This window comes from Rhineura floridana, chromosome 18 (genome assembly GCF_030035675.1).
Source record: "Rhineura floridana isolate rRhiFlo1 chromosome 18, rRhiFlo1.hap2, whole genome shotgun sequence".
NCBI classification, from domain to species: domain Eukaryota; kingdom Metazoa; phylum Chordata; class Lepidosauria; order Squamata; family Rhineuridae; genus Rhineura; species Rhineura floridana.
This window is the reverse complement of record NC_084497.1, coordinates 28484597-28500588: the sequence shown is the minus strand read 5'-3', so window position 1 is coordinate 28500588 and position 15992 is coordinate 28484597. Positions and strand designations below refer to the sequence as shown.

Genomic DNA, 15992 nt, shown 5'->3' with positions numbered 1-15992 from the left:
AATGGATGCAGAAATTGCCAATGCTCGCTTATTTGTCCCATGACCGGAACAGAAATCAATCCAGCAAATATGACAGGTATTCACTGTTGCTTTTAGTCTGCAAACAATACATACAGTAATTGATTGGAATGGCTTGGCTTGAAGTGGAAATAGGTGTCAAGTCTTCCTGTGAGGAAGGAAACCTGTCCCAACATCTCATTGAGCTCAAATATAACAATTATTTGTAAAAATCACCTAAAAGGGCCAGGCGTTTTACAAAGAGAGAGGGGGGGGCAGGTGTGAAAGGAAGGAAGGAAGGAAGGAAGGAAGGAAGGAAGGAAGGAAGGAAGGAAGGAAGGAAGGAAGGAAGGAAGGAAGAAAGGAAGGAAGGAAGAAAGAAAGAAAGAAAGAAAGAAAGAAAGAAAGAAAGAAAGAAAGAAAGAAAGAAAGAAAGAAAGAAAGAAAGAAAGAAAGAAAGAAAGAAAGAAAGAAAGAAAGACTACAGGGTGATCCCTTCACCAGCCACCTCCTGTGGAAGGTTCAGGACCACAGTCCTCTTTGTCCTCAGCTCCCACCTCTGACTGGTTGAATGAGGAAGATCTTGCAGAGATTATGGGGGGCAGGGGCTGAGGTCGAGAAAGGCCTGCCTAAGACATTTTGAAGCAGAGATGAGTCACGTGAGCTCCCCAGTTTATTCCTTACTCTTTTACCCACAATGCTACATCAGCTCTTGCAAGAAAGAGGCAAGCCAGGAACCCACAACAGTTGCCAGCAGCACAGGCAGCAGGAAGGATTTGCTCCAAGGGTGTTCCTTAGACACCATTACTTTTCTCCAAGACACCTGAATTATTGGCACTCAGTCCTGGTTGTTGTTTTTTTAGGGGCAGCTGGGATTAAATTACCTGGGGGGGGGTTGAGGTGAGTGGGTGGAGAGATCAGAACACTGTACCTGAGGAAGGCAAAACCTTCCCTCTGTATTTGAACCTGGGTTGATTTTTGAAATGTGTATATAAAGACACAAACATAATCCGGAAATGAGAATAGCAAGGGCCCCTGTGGAAAGTACTGGTTTACGCCCAACAGAAATTTGCAGGGGGTCCCACCATCAGTGTACAATTAAGTGGGATCTGCAACAAAATGTTGCAGTGTGGCGTGCTCCTAAATCAGGACTAGAGGTGTGAAGGCCCAGGAAAAAACCAGGGGGGAAAAATCAAATGGTCTCCTCCCCGCTGATTTTGTTTCCCCACTCCCCAATTTTTCAGAAAAAAACAAAAAAGGCTTCAGAAAAAAAATAGGGAAAAACCACCGTTCCCACCTGCCCCCCCAAAAATTCCAGTTTGTTTCCCCCCAGGCTTTCACATCTCTAAGACTCCTGCCACTGCACTTCATTCCCCCCCCCTCCAATTTCCCACGTCAATCAGTATTCTGTGGCCACCGAGTACACTCCATCCTCACTGAAATGTTTGGGGAATTCCCAATCACTTAGGTGGTTTACCCTGCAAAAAAGATTGTGTTTGTGTGTACTTTTGCAGACCTTGCAGTTCTCCCAAGCCTGCAGACATCGCCCTTTTATGTGGTGGCAGTGCTGTTCAACTACAAAATAAAAAAAAGGATCGGTACCCTCAGCTTAAACGTTAGAAATAGAGGGAACTGATACGAATATAGGACCAAAAATGGGTTGTGGGAGGGAAGAATGAACGTGGCATTGGGGGTGATGGAAGGCCATAAAACAGAAGCTGTGGAATATCCTTATTCCGTACCTCAACGGTGCCTGCAATGAAGCCACTTTCTTCCAAAACAAAAGACATTTTGGCAGGGAAGGGGCTGGATCACTTAGGTTGATTATTTAATTGCATGTCAAGCCTTTACAAGATCTGGTTCTCATTTGAATTCTTACGAGACTGATGTCACCATATGGAAGTGAAAAAAATTAATAAATCAGGAGTTGGTCAACGTCAGGGCCGAAAAGCCACTTTTGAAGCGAACGGAAGCAAGCCAGTACTGCCATAACAACAAACTGCATGAGTGCTCTTCTCTCTCTCCGGGCCCCCCACAACCCCACTGGCCACTTGACAAGCCCAGATTGGATCCCAGCCACGCTGGGCCCACATCTAATAAAAATTCTGGTATAATTCTATTGAGTCACCCGGCAGGCTTTTAAAATTTTCCTCTTGCGGCAGAAAAAAAACACAGGCCCAGCCTGATGACTGCTGTAGAAATGACGGGATGGTGATGAGAATGGTAATAATAATCTTGTTCTCCTACACAAAGGGGTCGTCTCCAATGCTAGCCCCTACTCAGAGCAGAACCACTGAAATTTATGGATCTAAGTTAGCCCTGTGCATTCATTTCCATGGGTCTGCTCTGAGCAGGACTACCCTTGGAGACAGCCCCAATGCTGGAATGGTCTGTGCATGCAAATTTAGGGTCGGAACTCCAAAGGCAGTGGATAGATAAGTTTAGCCAGGCAGAAAGAAACTTCCGTGTTCCTTTAGGATATAGAAACCTGTTACGTGAAACAATGTAGTAGACAGCTGGTACAGCATTTGACTTCTGGGGCATACTAGGACCTCTTCCCCGCCTCCCCCCAAAATCAGCTTAATTCCCCACACAACAAAACTGAGGCATTAAAATGCATCTCAAGACAAGGAATCCGCAACCTTGGATTAGCCATGCAGGCTTTGTGCATGGGCTTCTCAAGAGCAACTGGTCGTGAGAAGCTGGACGCTAGAACTTGTGGTCTCATCCATCGGCGCTTACTGTCGGTTGTATCTTGCCGTGCCTCCCAAACGAGCCCAGGCTGGCAAACATCAAAACCTATTTATATCATTTAACGACAATTTAAAACCATTTAGAACATTTCAAAACATTTAACAGCATTGATGATGTTTTAAAGTGTTTTTAGTGCTTTTGTTTGTAAGCAAACAAACAGCAATCACGTAGCCTCAGTGTTAGTGACTTCATGGTGGCTATGCCCGGATTCTATCAGTCATCAAATGCCTTGGTAAAAAGGAATGTTTTGCAAATGTCAATAATGTAAGGGGAGCCCTGCAGCTAGATCAGGCCCATCTAGTCCATCATCCTGTTCTCACAGCGGCCAACCAGATGTCCCCAAAAGGAATCTGAGTGCAGCAGCAGCAACTCTCTCCACTTGCGGTTCCCAGGAACTGGTGGCATTCACAGGCCTAATGCCCTTAGACAATGGAGGGAGAACATGGATAGCATGCAGCCTGGCTGGACTAATGCCCTTCACCCCGATCATTGGCCATTCAGAGTTCAAAACATCTGTAGCACACCAGAGTTGAGGAAGGCTGTTCTTAAGGATAAGACACTGGAAGGGTAAGACACTCAAAGTGGGGGCAAGGAAGACAATTGGTCAAGATGTTCACACAAATATAATGAACCAGTGATACCCTTGCTGTGCCAGAACTGTTGCTACTAAATCAGTTTGCCAGCAGCCAAGAACGCTCCACACACAGACAAATTCCTAGAGCGTCCCCTGCAGCAGTCTAACTGGCTTCCCTTACCCTTCCAAAATGTTTTTTACGCCTAACACACATGAGGCCACAAAAATATATGAAATGTTCCGTTTCCCAGTTAATGCAAGTGACGGAACGCAGACCTGAGCAAAGGTCTGCCAGCACTCTCCTACGTGCTCCAAGCTTGCCATCGCGTCATTCACAGGACTCCCTGCTCAATTGGAGCAGGACATTGCGCCAGTGGATTTTAAGGGTTTATGAAGAATGCAGTTGGAGAACCTTACCTCTGTTTGTCTTGGTAGAACCGAGACAAACTTTACGTCTGTACAGATTCTGACGCAACAATCACATTCTGGGTGAAAGCGGTCTTTGGCCAATATTTACACTTTTTTTTAGCATTACAAAACTTCCACAAAGGTTCTCTGCATATGAGACTTCATCGTTCTCGCCTGACAGACAGACTGCCACTGAGCTGAGCATTAGACATCTAGGAAGATGGTTGCCAAGAGTACACGGTCAATACCAAAAAAATAAAGGGTCCAGGACACCCTATGCTTTTGGCGATGGTCCTGATTCCTTTACGCCAACTTTCACCAACCCCTAATCCCCCTCACAGCTACAGTTCCCAGAGTTCGCTGAAGAATAGGGGTCTCCTTGCAACTCCCAGCACCCGTCACAAACGATACCTTCCAGGATTCTTTGGAGGAAGCCATGACTGACTCAAGTGGATTAACAGTGGAATAAACGTATGGTGAGAATGTGGCCTTAATGTAGGGATGGGGAATCTGTGGGCCTTCCAGATGTGGCTGGACTCCAACTCCCATCATCCCTGACCATTGGCCATGCTGGCTGCCGGGGCTGACGGGAGGTGGAGTCCAACATCATCTAGGAGGGCGCCAGGTTGGCAAAGGCTGCTCTGTGCTCACCAGAGCTCACTCATCATCTATCGTAGCTCCCCAGGGGAAAAAAAAGATAAACAGTTTGGATTCTGAAGCTCCTTGAACAGATTTAAGGTGCCCCATGAAGACCATTTAGGGAACTCATTGAGCTATGTATGTTTAGAGGTCATATGCAGCCTGGTTTAAACACAGCTCTTCCTTGGCGGCTTGCAGATGGCTTTTAAAAACAAAAAAATAAAAGAACAAGGAGGGTCTTAAAATGAGTTCCGAATGCCTTGATGGTAATCTTTTCTAAGCTGAAGACATTTCCATTTCCAGACACGCTTGCAGAGTGGAAAACTGGCTCGTGCCGAAGGGGAGCGGTGTTAATTGTGCCAAATCCAATTAATTATTTCAGCCAATAATCCTCAACTTGGATCCTCGACAGCTGCTTTCAGCATTAGGAATGGCAAGCCACACCGTGCCCGATGCACTCGGCATCCTTTGGAAAGAACGCCAAGTTCAGAAAGGCCGCCCTTTTGAACCCCTGGCTTGCTGCTGGCCGGGTGGTTCTTCCCATCAGGGTGCTCAAGACAGCTAAGCCAGGATAAGAGGCCATTCCAAGCTCACCAGGCTTCCTGGCAGCAGCCTACATTCATTCCGCGTCCCACCACCAGTGCCAGTCCTCATGGGAATTCAGACAGCCAAGTCTGATCGCATACGAAGCAGGCACACAGCGTTTGCCCACCTCAAGCAAGGAAGGAAGGCTTCATTCAGACACATGTTGGGTACAGGCCTCAGTTCCCCAGGAGCACAGAACGTAACCTGGCAGTGCCGAATCCAACTTCCCCTAGATTAACTCAAACTTTAAATGCAAGAATCTGGAGAGTCTTCAAGGCTCTAATCCTCATGGGGGTGAAATTGTGACTGAAAGCGTGTGTGGACAATGGCTGCTGAAATCACAGAAGTCAGAAAGGGGGGTGGGGAGAGGTGATTTCCAGGGGTCAGAGGACAGGGCTTCAAGGCAGAGCACCTTACCTTTCTCCTTTGGGATAGAAAGAGACCATAGCTCAGTCGCAGAGCGCCTGCTTTCCATGCATAAGGTCCCAGGTTCAATCCCCAATAGCAGCTCCAAAAGGGAGGCGACAGGAAGGAACTCAGGTCAAGACCTTGGAGAGTCACTGCCAGTCAGAGCACACAATACTGGGCAAGTTGGGTAGGAAGTCTGACTCAAAGAAAATAGCTAAACAGCTTCCTATGCCCTTGACAAGTTAGACCAGAATATTAATCCTATTTTCAGAATTTATGCAAGTTGCAGAACACTACTTCTCTAAGCACAGGGTTTAGAGTCAGCAAATACAGAATTTAAATTCTTAGGGCCATGTACATACAAGCTTGCACCACTGCAAACAAAAATAAAAGCTTCCTAAATCCAGAGGATGCACCTTCATGCCAGACGGAAAGAAGTCTGTCAGGAAGACTTTGGGAACTGTACCCTTTTCAACTCCGGCTTTACAAAAGAAAAAGAAAAAAAGGTGTTGATGAAGATTGTTTTATGTCCAAATTCTGGAAAGTGCAGGAACATGGAAGTGCAGGGGTGGGGAAAGCTGTGGCCCTCCAGATGCTGATGGACTCCAACTCCCATCAGCCTCAGGCAATGGTCAGGGATGATGGGAGTTGTAGTCTGGCAACATCTGGAGGGCCACACAGCTTCCCCAAGAAATTTGGGGTGGCAGGAGGTGGTTGTCCCCATTACCTGCCACCCACTCCTTTTTAACCAGAACCGGCAGCGGTCATACCTGGGAACTTTCCGCATGAAAAGCAGGCACTCTTTCATTGAGCAAGAGGCTCTTCCCTGTGATGCATTCGAGAACATCAGAAGAGCCTGCTGGATCAGGCCAGTAGCCCATCTACTTCAGCATCCTGTCCTCACAGTGGCCGCAATGGGAAGCCCACAAGGAGGACCTGAGCACAGCAGCAACTCTCCTTTCCTGAGGTTTCCAGCAACTGGTGTTCAGAAGCAGACCGCTTCTGACCATGGAGATAAAAAGCATAGCCATTGCAGCTAGTAGCCAGTGACAGCCTTCTCCTGGAGTGGATTTGTCTAATGATCGTTTGAAGCCGTTTAAGGTCTAAATAGCTTGAGGTGGGCAACTGCGTGGCTTTCGTGGCACGACTTTTATGGGAAAGCACAGCTTAAGAGAAACAACAACAATCCATGCAACAGGCACAGCTCCAAGAGAAAATTTTCTTGGGATGAAAACTGTGGAGCAATGACGTGGACAATATCTGTTTTTCCAACTGTCGGGCAACCAAGAGGGCTCTGATGCCTGTTCTGCCGGGGGGCGGGGGGGGTCACACTGAGTCCATGAACTGGATCTCTGACAGTTTCTACCCCCCCTTGCTGTACTGCATTCCCCATCTTATCAAATAGTTCCTTTCCACCATACTTTCCATTGTGCTTTTTTTTTTTTTTAAAGGCAGGGCTTATACCTTTCATAGAGAGAGCGACAAAAACTTTGAAGATTAGGTCACAACTGACAAATCGCTGTACATGGGTTACATGGCAGTATGAGAAAGAAATGCTGACCAGCTAGAGCTCTCTCACGAATTACATCGTGGTGAAAAGCTTAAAAGAGCACAGAGTTTTCTAAGCTCTCGTACAGTTAACAGTCCCTGCATGCAAGTTCACAATCTAAGAGGCGTGACACAAAAGGAAAAAGGAATGTGGAGGGAAGAGGAAAGCCAAGCATGGGAGCAGCTGCACCATAGGTCAATGAATGGGGCTAGGTTGGCCTCTGCCTTGTTGCAACAGTCCTCCAGGAAAGCAGGGGAGGCAGCCTCCCTGTGGTCCTTGGTCTGGTGGCAGAGGCCAAAATGTGTCCCCCACAGAGACAGCCATACAACCTCTCCAATGGCACAAATATTCTACCACCATGTCCGCAAATACTTCTCTCACTGGATGGCATAAAACGTCATATCAAGCTACACCAAGGCGTCAATCCCAACGGTCTTTCCATGTATTTATTTATATTTACATACCACCCTCTCACAAAACATCAGGGCAGTGAACAGCTACATTTTTCAAAAAACCACCCTTAAAAGCAGTACTGTACAATCATTAAAATGACCGGCTACCTGCAGAAACTATTCTCGTTTTGTCATGCCGTCTTCAGAAGTAGCTCGCCTCCCTCTCCACTTGCCCCTCTCCCACAAGCAATTTCTAAAATTCTCCCAAGGCCCGACGAGGCTCCCAGCCACCATTTACAAATAATTAGTCATTAAGACTCCGAGCCAAGCGGCTCCAACGCCAAGGCCGATTACCGGCCCCCGCGGCTTCCTCAGGCTTCGGGTGAGGCCCGTGACTGACAAGGGCTCTAACGAACTCCAATTACAGGCTCGGCAGCCTGAGGGAGCAATGGCTGATGGGGGGCAGCGACCCGGAAAGGTCCCCCTCCCAGTCATGCCCAAACCCTTCACGCTCAAGTTGAACCTTTTCCCCCTCCTGCCAGCGCAAGCGGATGGAGAGCAAGGCACCTTGCGGCTCTGCTTGATGAACAGGAGAAGGGGGCAGGGTGAGTAGGAATGCAGAGCTCAGCTGCTCAAACGAGGCCACTACCTTTTCGTTCCACCGGTTCAGCCCCAGCTAGAGGAATGCAGGATGAGTGTGTGTGTGTGTGTGTGTGTGTATAAGGTCTCAGTAAGACTCGGTCAACAGACGCCCCCCCTTTAAACTTGGAAAAGGTAGAGCCTTTCTAAGTGCCCCATGCAAGGAGGAAGAGGGAGGAAGGCTGGAGGTACAGCCCAAGATTTAAAGGGCAGATCCAGCCATCTGTCGCCAAAGCTAAGAACCGATCTCAGCAAATAAAGAGCCCAGCTCTCTCAGTCGAGTAGAGAGCAACGTTGGGAGGGGGTGTTGGGGAGCTACCCCTCTTGGCCTTAAGTGTGCTCACACCAGCGAGCATGGTGCAGTCCAGGGGTCCCCTACCCACCTCCCCCGGATTGGCAGGTTCCAACTGGGAGGACACAGCCAGTACTCCGTATCGGAGAGCCCCTGCCTTACAAGTTGCCAATCCGAATCTTCACCATCACGTTTTAAGGGAGCAGCATAATAGAACCTTCCCCAACAAAAGGAAGAGGGAGAAATGACCACAAGGGACTGAGGCAAGGGACATCGCCCTCCCACAGCCCCAAGGTCAGCTGCCTTGCAGGGACCACTTCAACATGTCTACTAATACTACTACTACTAATCGTTATTTTTACCCTGCCCTTTCTCCAAAACTGGAACTCAGGGCGGCTTACAAATAAAAACTACACATAGGTAAAAAAACATACAAAAATATACAATTTAAATAGAATTAAACTATTCGCGACATTAAAACGGTGAAACATACACTTAAGATACGAAGACAATTTAACACATTAAGAATAGGACCACAGAACAATACAACAGACCTTATGAGGCCCTATCTTCAACATCTTCTAGTCCAAAAGCCTGTCGGAATAAAAAAGTCTTTGCCTGCCGATGGAAGGATAGCAAGGAAGGGGCCATTCATGCTTCCCTAGGAAGAGAGCTCCAGAACCGGGGGCAGCCACCGAGAAGGCCCTATCTCGCTTGTCTGGCTGCCTTGGCCAACAGAGCCCACTAGGGTCCACTCCATCTTTCCCCCAGCCTTCTGCCTGCCCTGTGTTTTGGAATGCATCTTGCTGGAGGGGCACCAGGTTGGGAAATGCTAGCAAAAGCTCTCTAGGGTCTCAGGCAAGGGCCTTTTTCAAATCCCAACCGGAGGTGTCACAGAACAAACACAGAGCCTTCTGCATGCAAAGCCTGTGTTTTACCCACTGGCCTGTTGGCCACTATACCGTCAAGAGCAACAGTCCAACAAGCCCAGATCACCTGAAGGCCTCTTTCCCAATCTTGCCAGCTGACCTCTTTCAACTGGAGAGGCCAAGGCAAAGCATATGGCCCTTCCTCTGGACTATGGCTGTGATGCCTGCTCCCAAACAAACCAACCCTCATCCCGAAGACAACACCCTTAATCGGAGCATTTAATCTCCAGAAGCGGACCTTCTGAAAACCACAACGGTGTCATGCAAGAGGGTTGCCAAGATGTCCGAGGCAACAAGCCACAATCGCAGCCATGGCTTCACCGCTAGCGTGCGCTGCTCTGAGGAGATGTAATATGGGAGCAGAGAAGCCACTCCAGATATTGTTGCATTACGACACCCACCAGCCAGCATGGCCAATGCTCAGGCAGGCAGGCAGTGGCGGTGGGGGGAGGAGGCTGGTCTATTGCATGCTGTTACTGGGATCTACACAGGCTGGTGCAAACCATGGTTTGGCATGAGCAGAAGACACGAGAACCCTGCCCTAGTTTAAAGACACCCCCCCCCATACTCACCAAATCGATCAGGTCGCTGAGGTTTTTCTCAATCTGCTGGGGAGGCAGACGCCTCATCAAATCCAAGGCACAATCCAGCTGCTGGTCACTCTGGGGTGAAAAGAGGAGAGGGGGGAGAAACCTTAGATCACCGACAAGAAGCAGAGCACAAGATATGAACACAGGCAGTCACCTTGCACCAAAGCCAGACCACTGATCCAGCCCATCCCAGGATCGCCTACTTTGATGGCCTTCAGAGTCTCAGGCAGGCAGATGTCCCTCCCAGCCCAAGAGCACCACACTGAGCTACCCTCCACCGCAGCCCCACATACACTGACAGCAACACTGAATTACTGCTGAACACGACAGATCGTTTCAGTACATTTCTAGCCAGCTTAGGTGGTCTCCCACCAATAAGGAAAATCATTCAGTGGATTCAGGGAGTGAGGATAGCTTGGCGACTGCTCCACAGTGATGGGATTCTTACCCCAAGAGCCACTCAAAACGCTCCAAGACCCACATTTGCTGGGCTCCCAATTCCCAATTTGGAATTGAACTATAGACTGTGCCCCCCCTTAAACAACTGGGTGCTCCCTTTTCTGTGGCCACAAGCCACTGCCGACCACACCAGGACACCCCCATACTTCCTTCTAGCCTGCGGTGACTGGCTCCAAGCCTTAAGCACAGACGAACAGATGAAATACATTACCAAAAAAAAAATAGCTTCCATTAGGACCAACCTGGAATACACATTTATAAAAATCTAGTAAGGGCCCTGCTGGATCAAGCCAATAACCCATCTAATCTAGCCAATGGCCAACCAGATGCCCCAATGGGAAGTCTGCAAGCAGGACCTGAGCACAACAGCAGCTCTCTCCCCACTTGCGATTCGCAGAGACTGGAATTTGGAGGTAGACTACCACTGGATATGGAGGTCCCATCTATTCCTTGTGGCTGATTGACCTAAGAACATAAGAAGAGCCTGGATGCTAGATTTGGGCCAAAAGCCCATCCAGTCTATCGTCCTGTTCTCACAGTGGCCAACCAGATGCCCCAATGGGAAGGCCGCAAGCAGGACCCGAGCGCAACAGCAATACTCTTCCCACTTGTGATTCTCAGCAACCAACATTCAGAGACACACTGCCTCCAACCGTGATAGTATAATGCAACTATAGGCTGAGAACGCCTATCCAGAGCGAAGGCAACTTCTGCTAGTCTTGGCAGGGGACAGGCAGTGCGCACCGCAGGGAGTGAGCAGGGCTGGAATGTGCTGAGCCCTTGAAGATGAGGCTCTTTTCAGCTCGCTACGATGCAGGGGCTGTGCCCTGCCCTCGGCACCGCTGCTGTCCGGCGCCAAGGACTCCCAGGGCACTGCCTGTCATTAGCAAGTGGGGTCGGCACTTCCTCCTTTGCAGGAGCTGGAAATGCCAGCCCGCACAGAGCCTGGGAACAGACTCCTAGGTATGAATTCTTCAGAGGTCACAGCATGCACGCACGCACCCCCCACTGTGCAGCGCTTGCAGACTCCCAAAACAGACAGAACGAATAGCACAGATGCCAACGCAGCAGCAGGTGGACCCTACCAGGGCAACTTAAGTTGAGGGGTTGGGGGGGAGGAGATGCATTCAACCAACTATGTGGAACAGGTTATGATAGCTTTGCAGATAGGTTCCTCATCCACAATTTTTTTGTCAGCTTACACCCGCACATTTCCCCTTTATGGCTACAGGTTCCTGATGTTGCTGAACTAAAATCCCCATCATCGCTGACCATTGGCCGTGCTTGCTGGGGCTGAGGCGAACTGCGATGCAACAACAGTCTGCGTCTGTGTTGGAACTGCTTTTTAATATGTCCTTAAACCTTCTTTTTCAAAATGTTTTTCATCTTAGAAGATGTTTTGAAAGCTTCTTTTTTTTTTTTTAAAGAAACGTTTTTAAAGATGTTTTGTTTTAATGCTTTTCCAAGTTTGTTTTTGTGATGTTTTAAAGATTTTAGTGCTTTTGTTTGCCGCCCTGGGCTCCTGCTGGGAGCAAGGGAGGGATATAAATCAAATAATAAATAAATAAACATCTGGCAGGCCACAGGGTCCCCACTCCTGGTTTAGAGTCACACTTTGTGACTAGACGATAATCCATTGGCTGTACGCAAGCAGGCTGCTAGCAGAAGCTATAACCATAAGTACAGAAGTCTGGTCTTTTTTGCTTAGTGCAGCTGCAGAAATGCATTCTGCTCTCCCCTCTTCGCCTCTCAGCTACCCCCCAAAGAGAAACAATGCTGTTTAGATTGGCCTACGAAGACGCAACTCTAGTAGCTAACCCCAGAAAGGGGACCCTTCTGACCACATATTGTCACTGCCCCCCACTGCTCCTTCCAAAGTGAGGCGCACCGTCGCAAGAGCTGGGTCTTAACTGCAGGACCGTGGGAACGCTGGGAGGAAACGGCTCGCCCACAGCGATGCCAGCTGGATCCGCTTAATAGGAATGGAACCGGGGGAAGAAGGGACAGTAAAGCTCACCGGCTGCTTCCTTCAGCGCTTTCCTATGAGTCAGGCTTTGGAGAAGAAAAAAGGGAGAGATGTTACACATCCCCATTAAGATTTACGGCGCGTCGCTATGGGGCTGGGTCACAGGGGAGTTAATCTCAAGGACGGCAGCCTAAGGCCACAACACATCTGTGTGCCGCCAAGAGGGAAGGGTCTTCGGACAGAGTCCTGAGCGTCCCAACCTTGGCTGGCAACAGCTCTCCCAAGATCTCGGGCAGAGGCAGAGAGAGATCTTTCCAAGACTTGCCACCCGTCATCCATTTGATGGGGGACCCACCAGGGAAGGGAACTGCTTTGTCACGCAGGGACATTCCTCCTGAAAGCTGCAGATTTCAGGTTTCTAGCCCTGGGTGCGGGTGGCCTCCAGAGGTTGCTGGACTCCAACTCCCATCAGCCCCAGACAGGACAGCCAATGGGTCAGGGGCGATGAGAAGGCTGTCCGGAAGCTATGCTTCATGAACCTCTGTGCCATTCTCCATAACTAGCAAAAGCAGAGAAGATATGCAACTCCTGCAAAACTATGCAGACTCACATTGTTTCTACACTAATCAGTTTCTCGTCACAAAAATTGGATTTCCTCAGCCTTGGAATGAGTCTCCAAAGTTACTAGCCCTCATGACTACACATCACTGATCATTTGTGGCACACTGAAGGCCTGAAAGGGGGGGGGTGAAGCAAACTCTCTTCCAACTGCAAAACTGCCCTGACTATTTGTGACTCTGGATTGCTTCCAGATAGAATTTTGACCTCCCCACCGGCGCACGCAGAACTTCTCAGCACACCCCCACCCACCAGTGGAAACTGAACTGGATGTACGCCTGTGCAACCCAACACCTTACCCCTTGTCAGGGCAGTTCCACTTGCCCCAGAGGGAAGGGCAGAGAAACAAGACGACCACCTTTTGCACAGAGAAGGCAACAGCAGGGCCTCGCATACCAATCCCAGTGTGGGCTGCTGAGTGAACCAAGACCTACAAGGCGTTGGGGTTTCAGCGCACGTGGGCAGTCTTCCCATCACTTGCACCTTCACTCCAGAAACAGACTCCTGTGAAGGAGCAAGGAGTGCAGGGGGGGGAGTTCTAAATGTACTTCCCCCCCCCCTTTTTTTTTTTTTACAATTCTAGTCACTCCAGGATTGAGAGATCGAAGAGCCTGGGAGTTAACTGCAAATCGTAGCCAAGTTAAAGCTCTCTTAATAAGTCTCCTGCAAAGACGCTTTTGCTTCTTGTGATCTTCACTTCAGCGTCTGCTTCGTTCCCACCCCCAATACATTCCTCCTCCTTTTCTCATGGATCTTACAAGACTGCAAAATGCAAGGTTTCATCTGTGTTAAGTTTGCTCCCACATATTATTATTCCTATTGTTATTATTTTTAAAAGGCAAGAAAGACTTCAAGGACATACTCGCAGCAGAAAAGCTTGCTGTCTAAAGCCACTGCCAACATAAAGTGAAACAGCACTTTTAATCTTTGGATCGAGTTAGCTTGCCAAGGAAGCATGCAAGCTTCTGAGTTTCACAGAACCTCCCAGGAGGCATGAAGGAAAGATCACAAAAGGAGTCAGATCTAGAGAAGGAGGAGGCTGCAAGGGACTGAAAATAACTGCTAACGAGCAATCTTCAAAGCCAGAAAAAAGTGATTTAGTGCCCTTTGCATTTTCTCAGAGCAACGCACACCCTTCTCTCTGGAAAGAAGAGCACAGAACTCTTCTGGGATATCTCAACATGACTTTTACTGAACACTTACACTTGCACATAGACAGCACACAGTGATAGCATTCACATGTAATGGCAAACCATAGTTAATGGTTTTCGTGAATACACTCATGGATTCTGTGTCGCAGGACAAACAAACCACAATCCCTGGATTAGCCTTCCATCCAAACTGGGGTTTGTGGTTTCTTTCGCTCCGAAACAAAACCACTATGCAAAGCCAAGGTTCTCATCTTAACAATCATGGTATCTTTTGGCGCATAACGAACCACGATCCCTGTGCTCGCTGGGGCTGGTGGGAGTTGTCGTCGAACCCAACTGGAAGGCTGGGATAAAAATGTAAGAAGTTCAACAAACACTGCTTATCCCTTTTGTTCACATCAGCGCCATCTCAGGATTCTTCAGGGTGCTCTCAAGAGGTGGACTGCCTTTTCTGCCAGCCTGGCCACACAAGGTGGTTGACATTTCCCATGCTAGCTTACTAACTCCACTGACCAAAACAAAACCACTCTCCCCAGATTCTCCCACAACCCCATCCAGGAAAGTGGACCAGGATTTTATGCTGCATGCTCAGCAAACAACAGGCATAAGCTTAGGAGAAAGACATTCTTCTTGACTCAGTGGCTTCTGCAGCTATGTTTATGTTTATCTTCTGCATAATAGAAGGGATGTTGATTATTTGTACAACTTGTCATTAACCGTAACTGTGTAATTTGGCCGCTTTTATCCAGAGCCAAGGAGACCCACGGACTATAAACTTTACTGGGAAAGGGGGGGAAGGATCCATTACCCAATAACCATGGCGTCAGGAGTAGGGACATCCATTAGCTGAAAGTGGAAGAATTGCAGCTTTGCCCCCCTCCCCCCGGTTCTGCTCCCATTTTACTGAGTTGTTTGGCTAATAATTATGCTTTAGGCAGGGCCATTTCCCAAACACGTCTCTGGCCCGCACACACACCCACACAGGCCCCAGCAGTTACTTATGGGATGTGTAACTTAGTCCAGCCAACAAGTCATCAAAATACTTACTGGCAAAATGAAACCAAGGAAGTGGCTTCCTAGGCCTTCCCAGCAGCAAGATGGCACCAAGCTCACATTGATAACCATGTATTTTATTTTATTTATTTAAAATATTTCTATCTCACCCTTCTACCCTACAGTAGGGCACTCAGGGAGGCTACCATAGACTTGCACACATATATAAAAAAATACACAATAAAAAATGTAGCAGATTGTGACTTGGTTGCGTGGATTACAGTGTTTGCACTGTCTGCTTTGCAGGCAGTTAGTCCCCAGTGGAATCTCCTGATAGGGCTGAAATAGACCCCTCCTAAAACCCTAGAGAGCCTCTGCCAGTCAGTGTAGACAATACTGAGCTGGATGAACCAACGGTCCAACTCAGTATGAGGAGGCTTCCTGTGGCTTAAGAGAAGGGCCGTGGTTCAGTGGAAGAGCATCTAGAAGGTCCCAGGTTCAATCCCCAGCATCTCCAGTTACGGCCGGGAAATGTCCCCTGCCTGAAATCCCAGGAAGCCGCTGCCAGTCAGTGTAGACAACACTGATATAGATGGACCAATGGTCCAACTCAGTATAAGGCAGCTACGTTGTGTGTTTATGATGAACTGCCGTATGGAGGCCTACTTGGGTGGACATACTTGTCACTGCCTATTAACCAGCACAATGGGTTAATTGTGCAGGCGCACAGAGAAGCGGCAGCGGCTGCCGCCAGTACTCATTGCTGCTTCTACGCCACTATGGCTGGGACTGATAGGCTCCACCCTCCTCCTCCGAATACAGCTGGGTGCTGGTGATGCCTCGGCGCTGCTGAGCTCAGGCGGAGACGCCTGGCGCTTCTCTTGCTTTCTCTGTTATCGCTGCTTCGGGCATGCACTGCCACTCAAGAGGAGCGACACGCCTGCAAAGAGATCCGGCAACGGCACACGAGGCTGTTCCACACATACATGGACATCTCTGGGTGACTCGGAGCTGAACATACAAACTAACTCCATTAAGCAGCATTGCGC

At 48.7% G+C, this 15992-nt stretch overlaps 1 protein-coding gene across 2 annotated transcripts in view; it reads right to left on the bottom strand.

Annotated features, from left to right (window-relative positions):
* Positions 1 to 15992, bottom strand: part of CAPZB (capping actin protein of muscle Z-line subunit beta) — a 64079-nt gene that overhangs the window by 32819 nt on the left and 15268 nt on the right. For both annotated transcript variants that reach the window (XM_061602227.1, XM_061602228.1), the window contains exon 2: positions 9739 to 9828. In XM_061602227.1, the coding sequence (XP_061458211.1) occupies positions 9739 to 9828 (90 nt within the window). The remainder of the gene's footprint in view (positions 1 to 9738; positions 9829 to 15992) is intronic.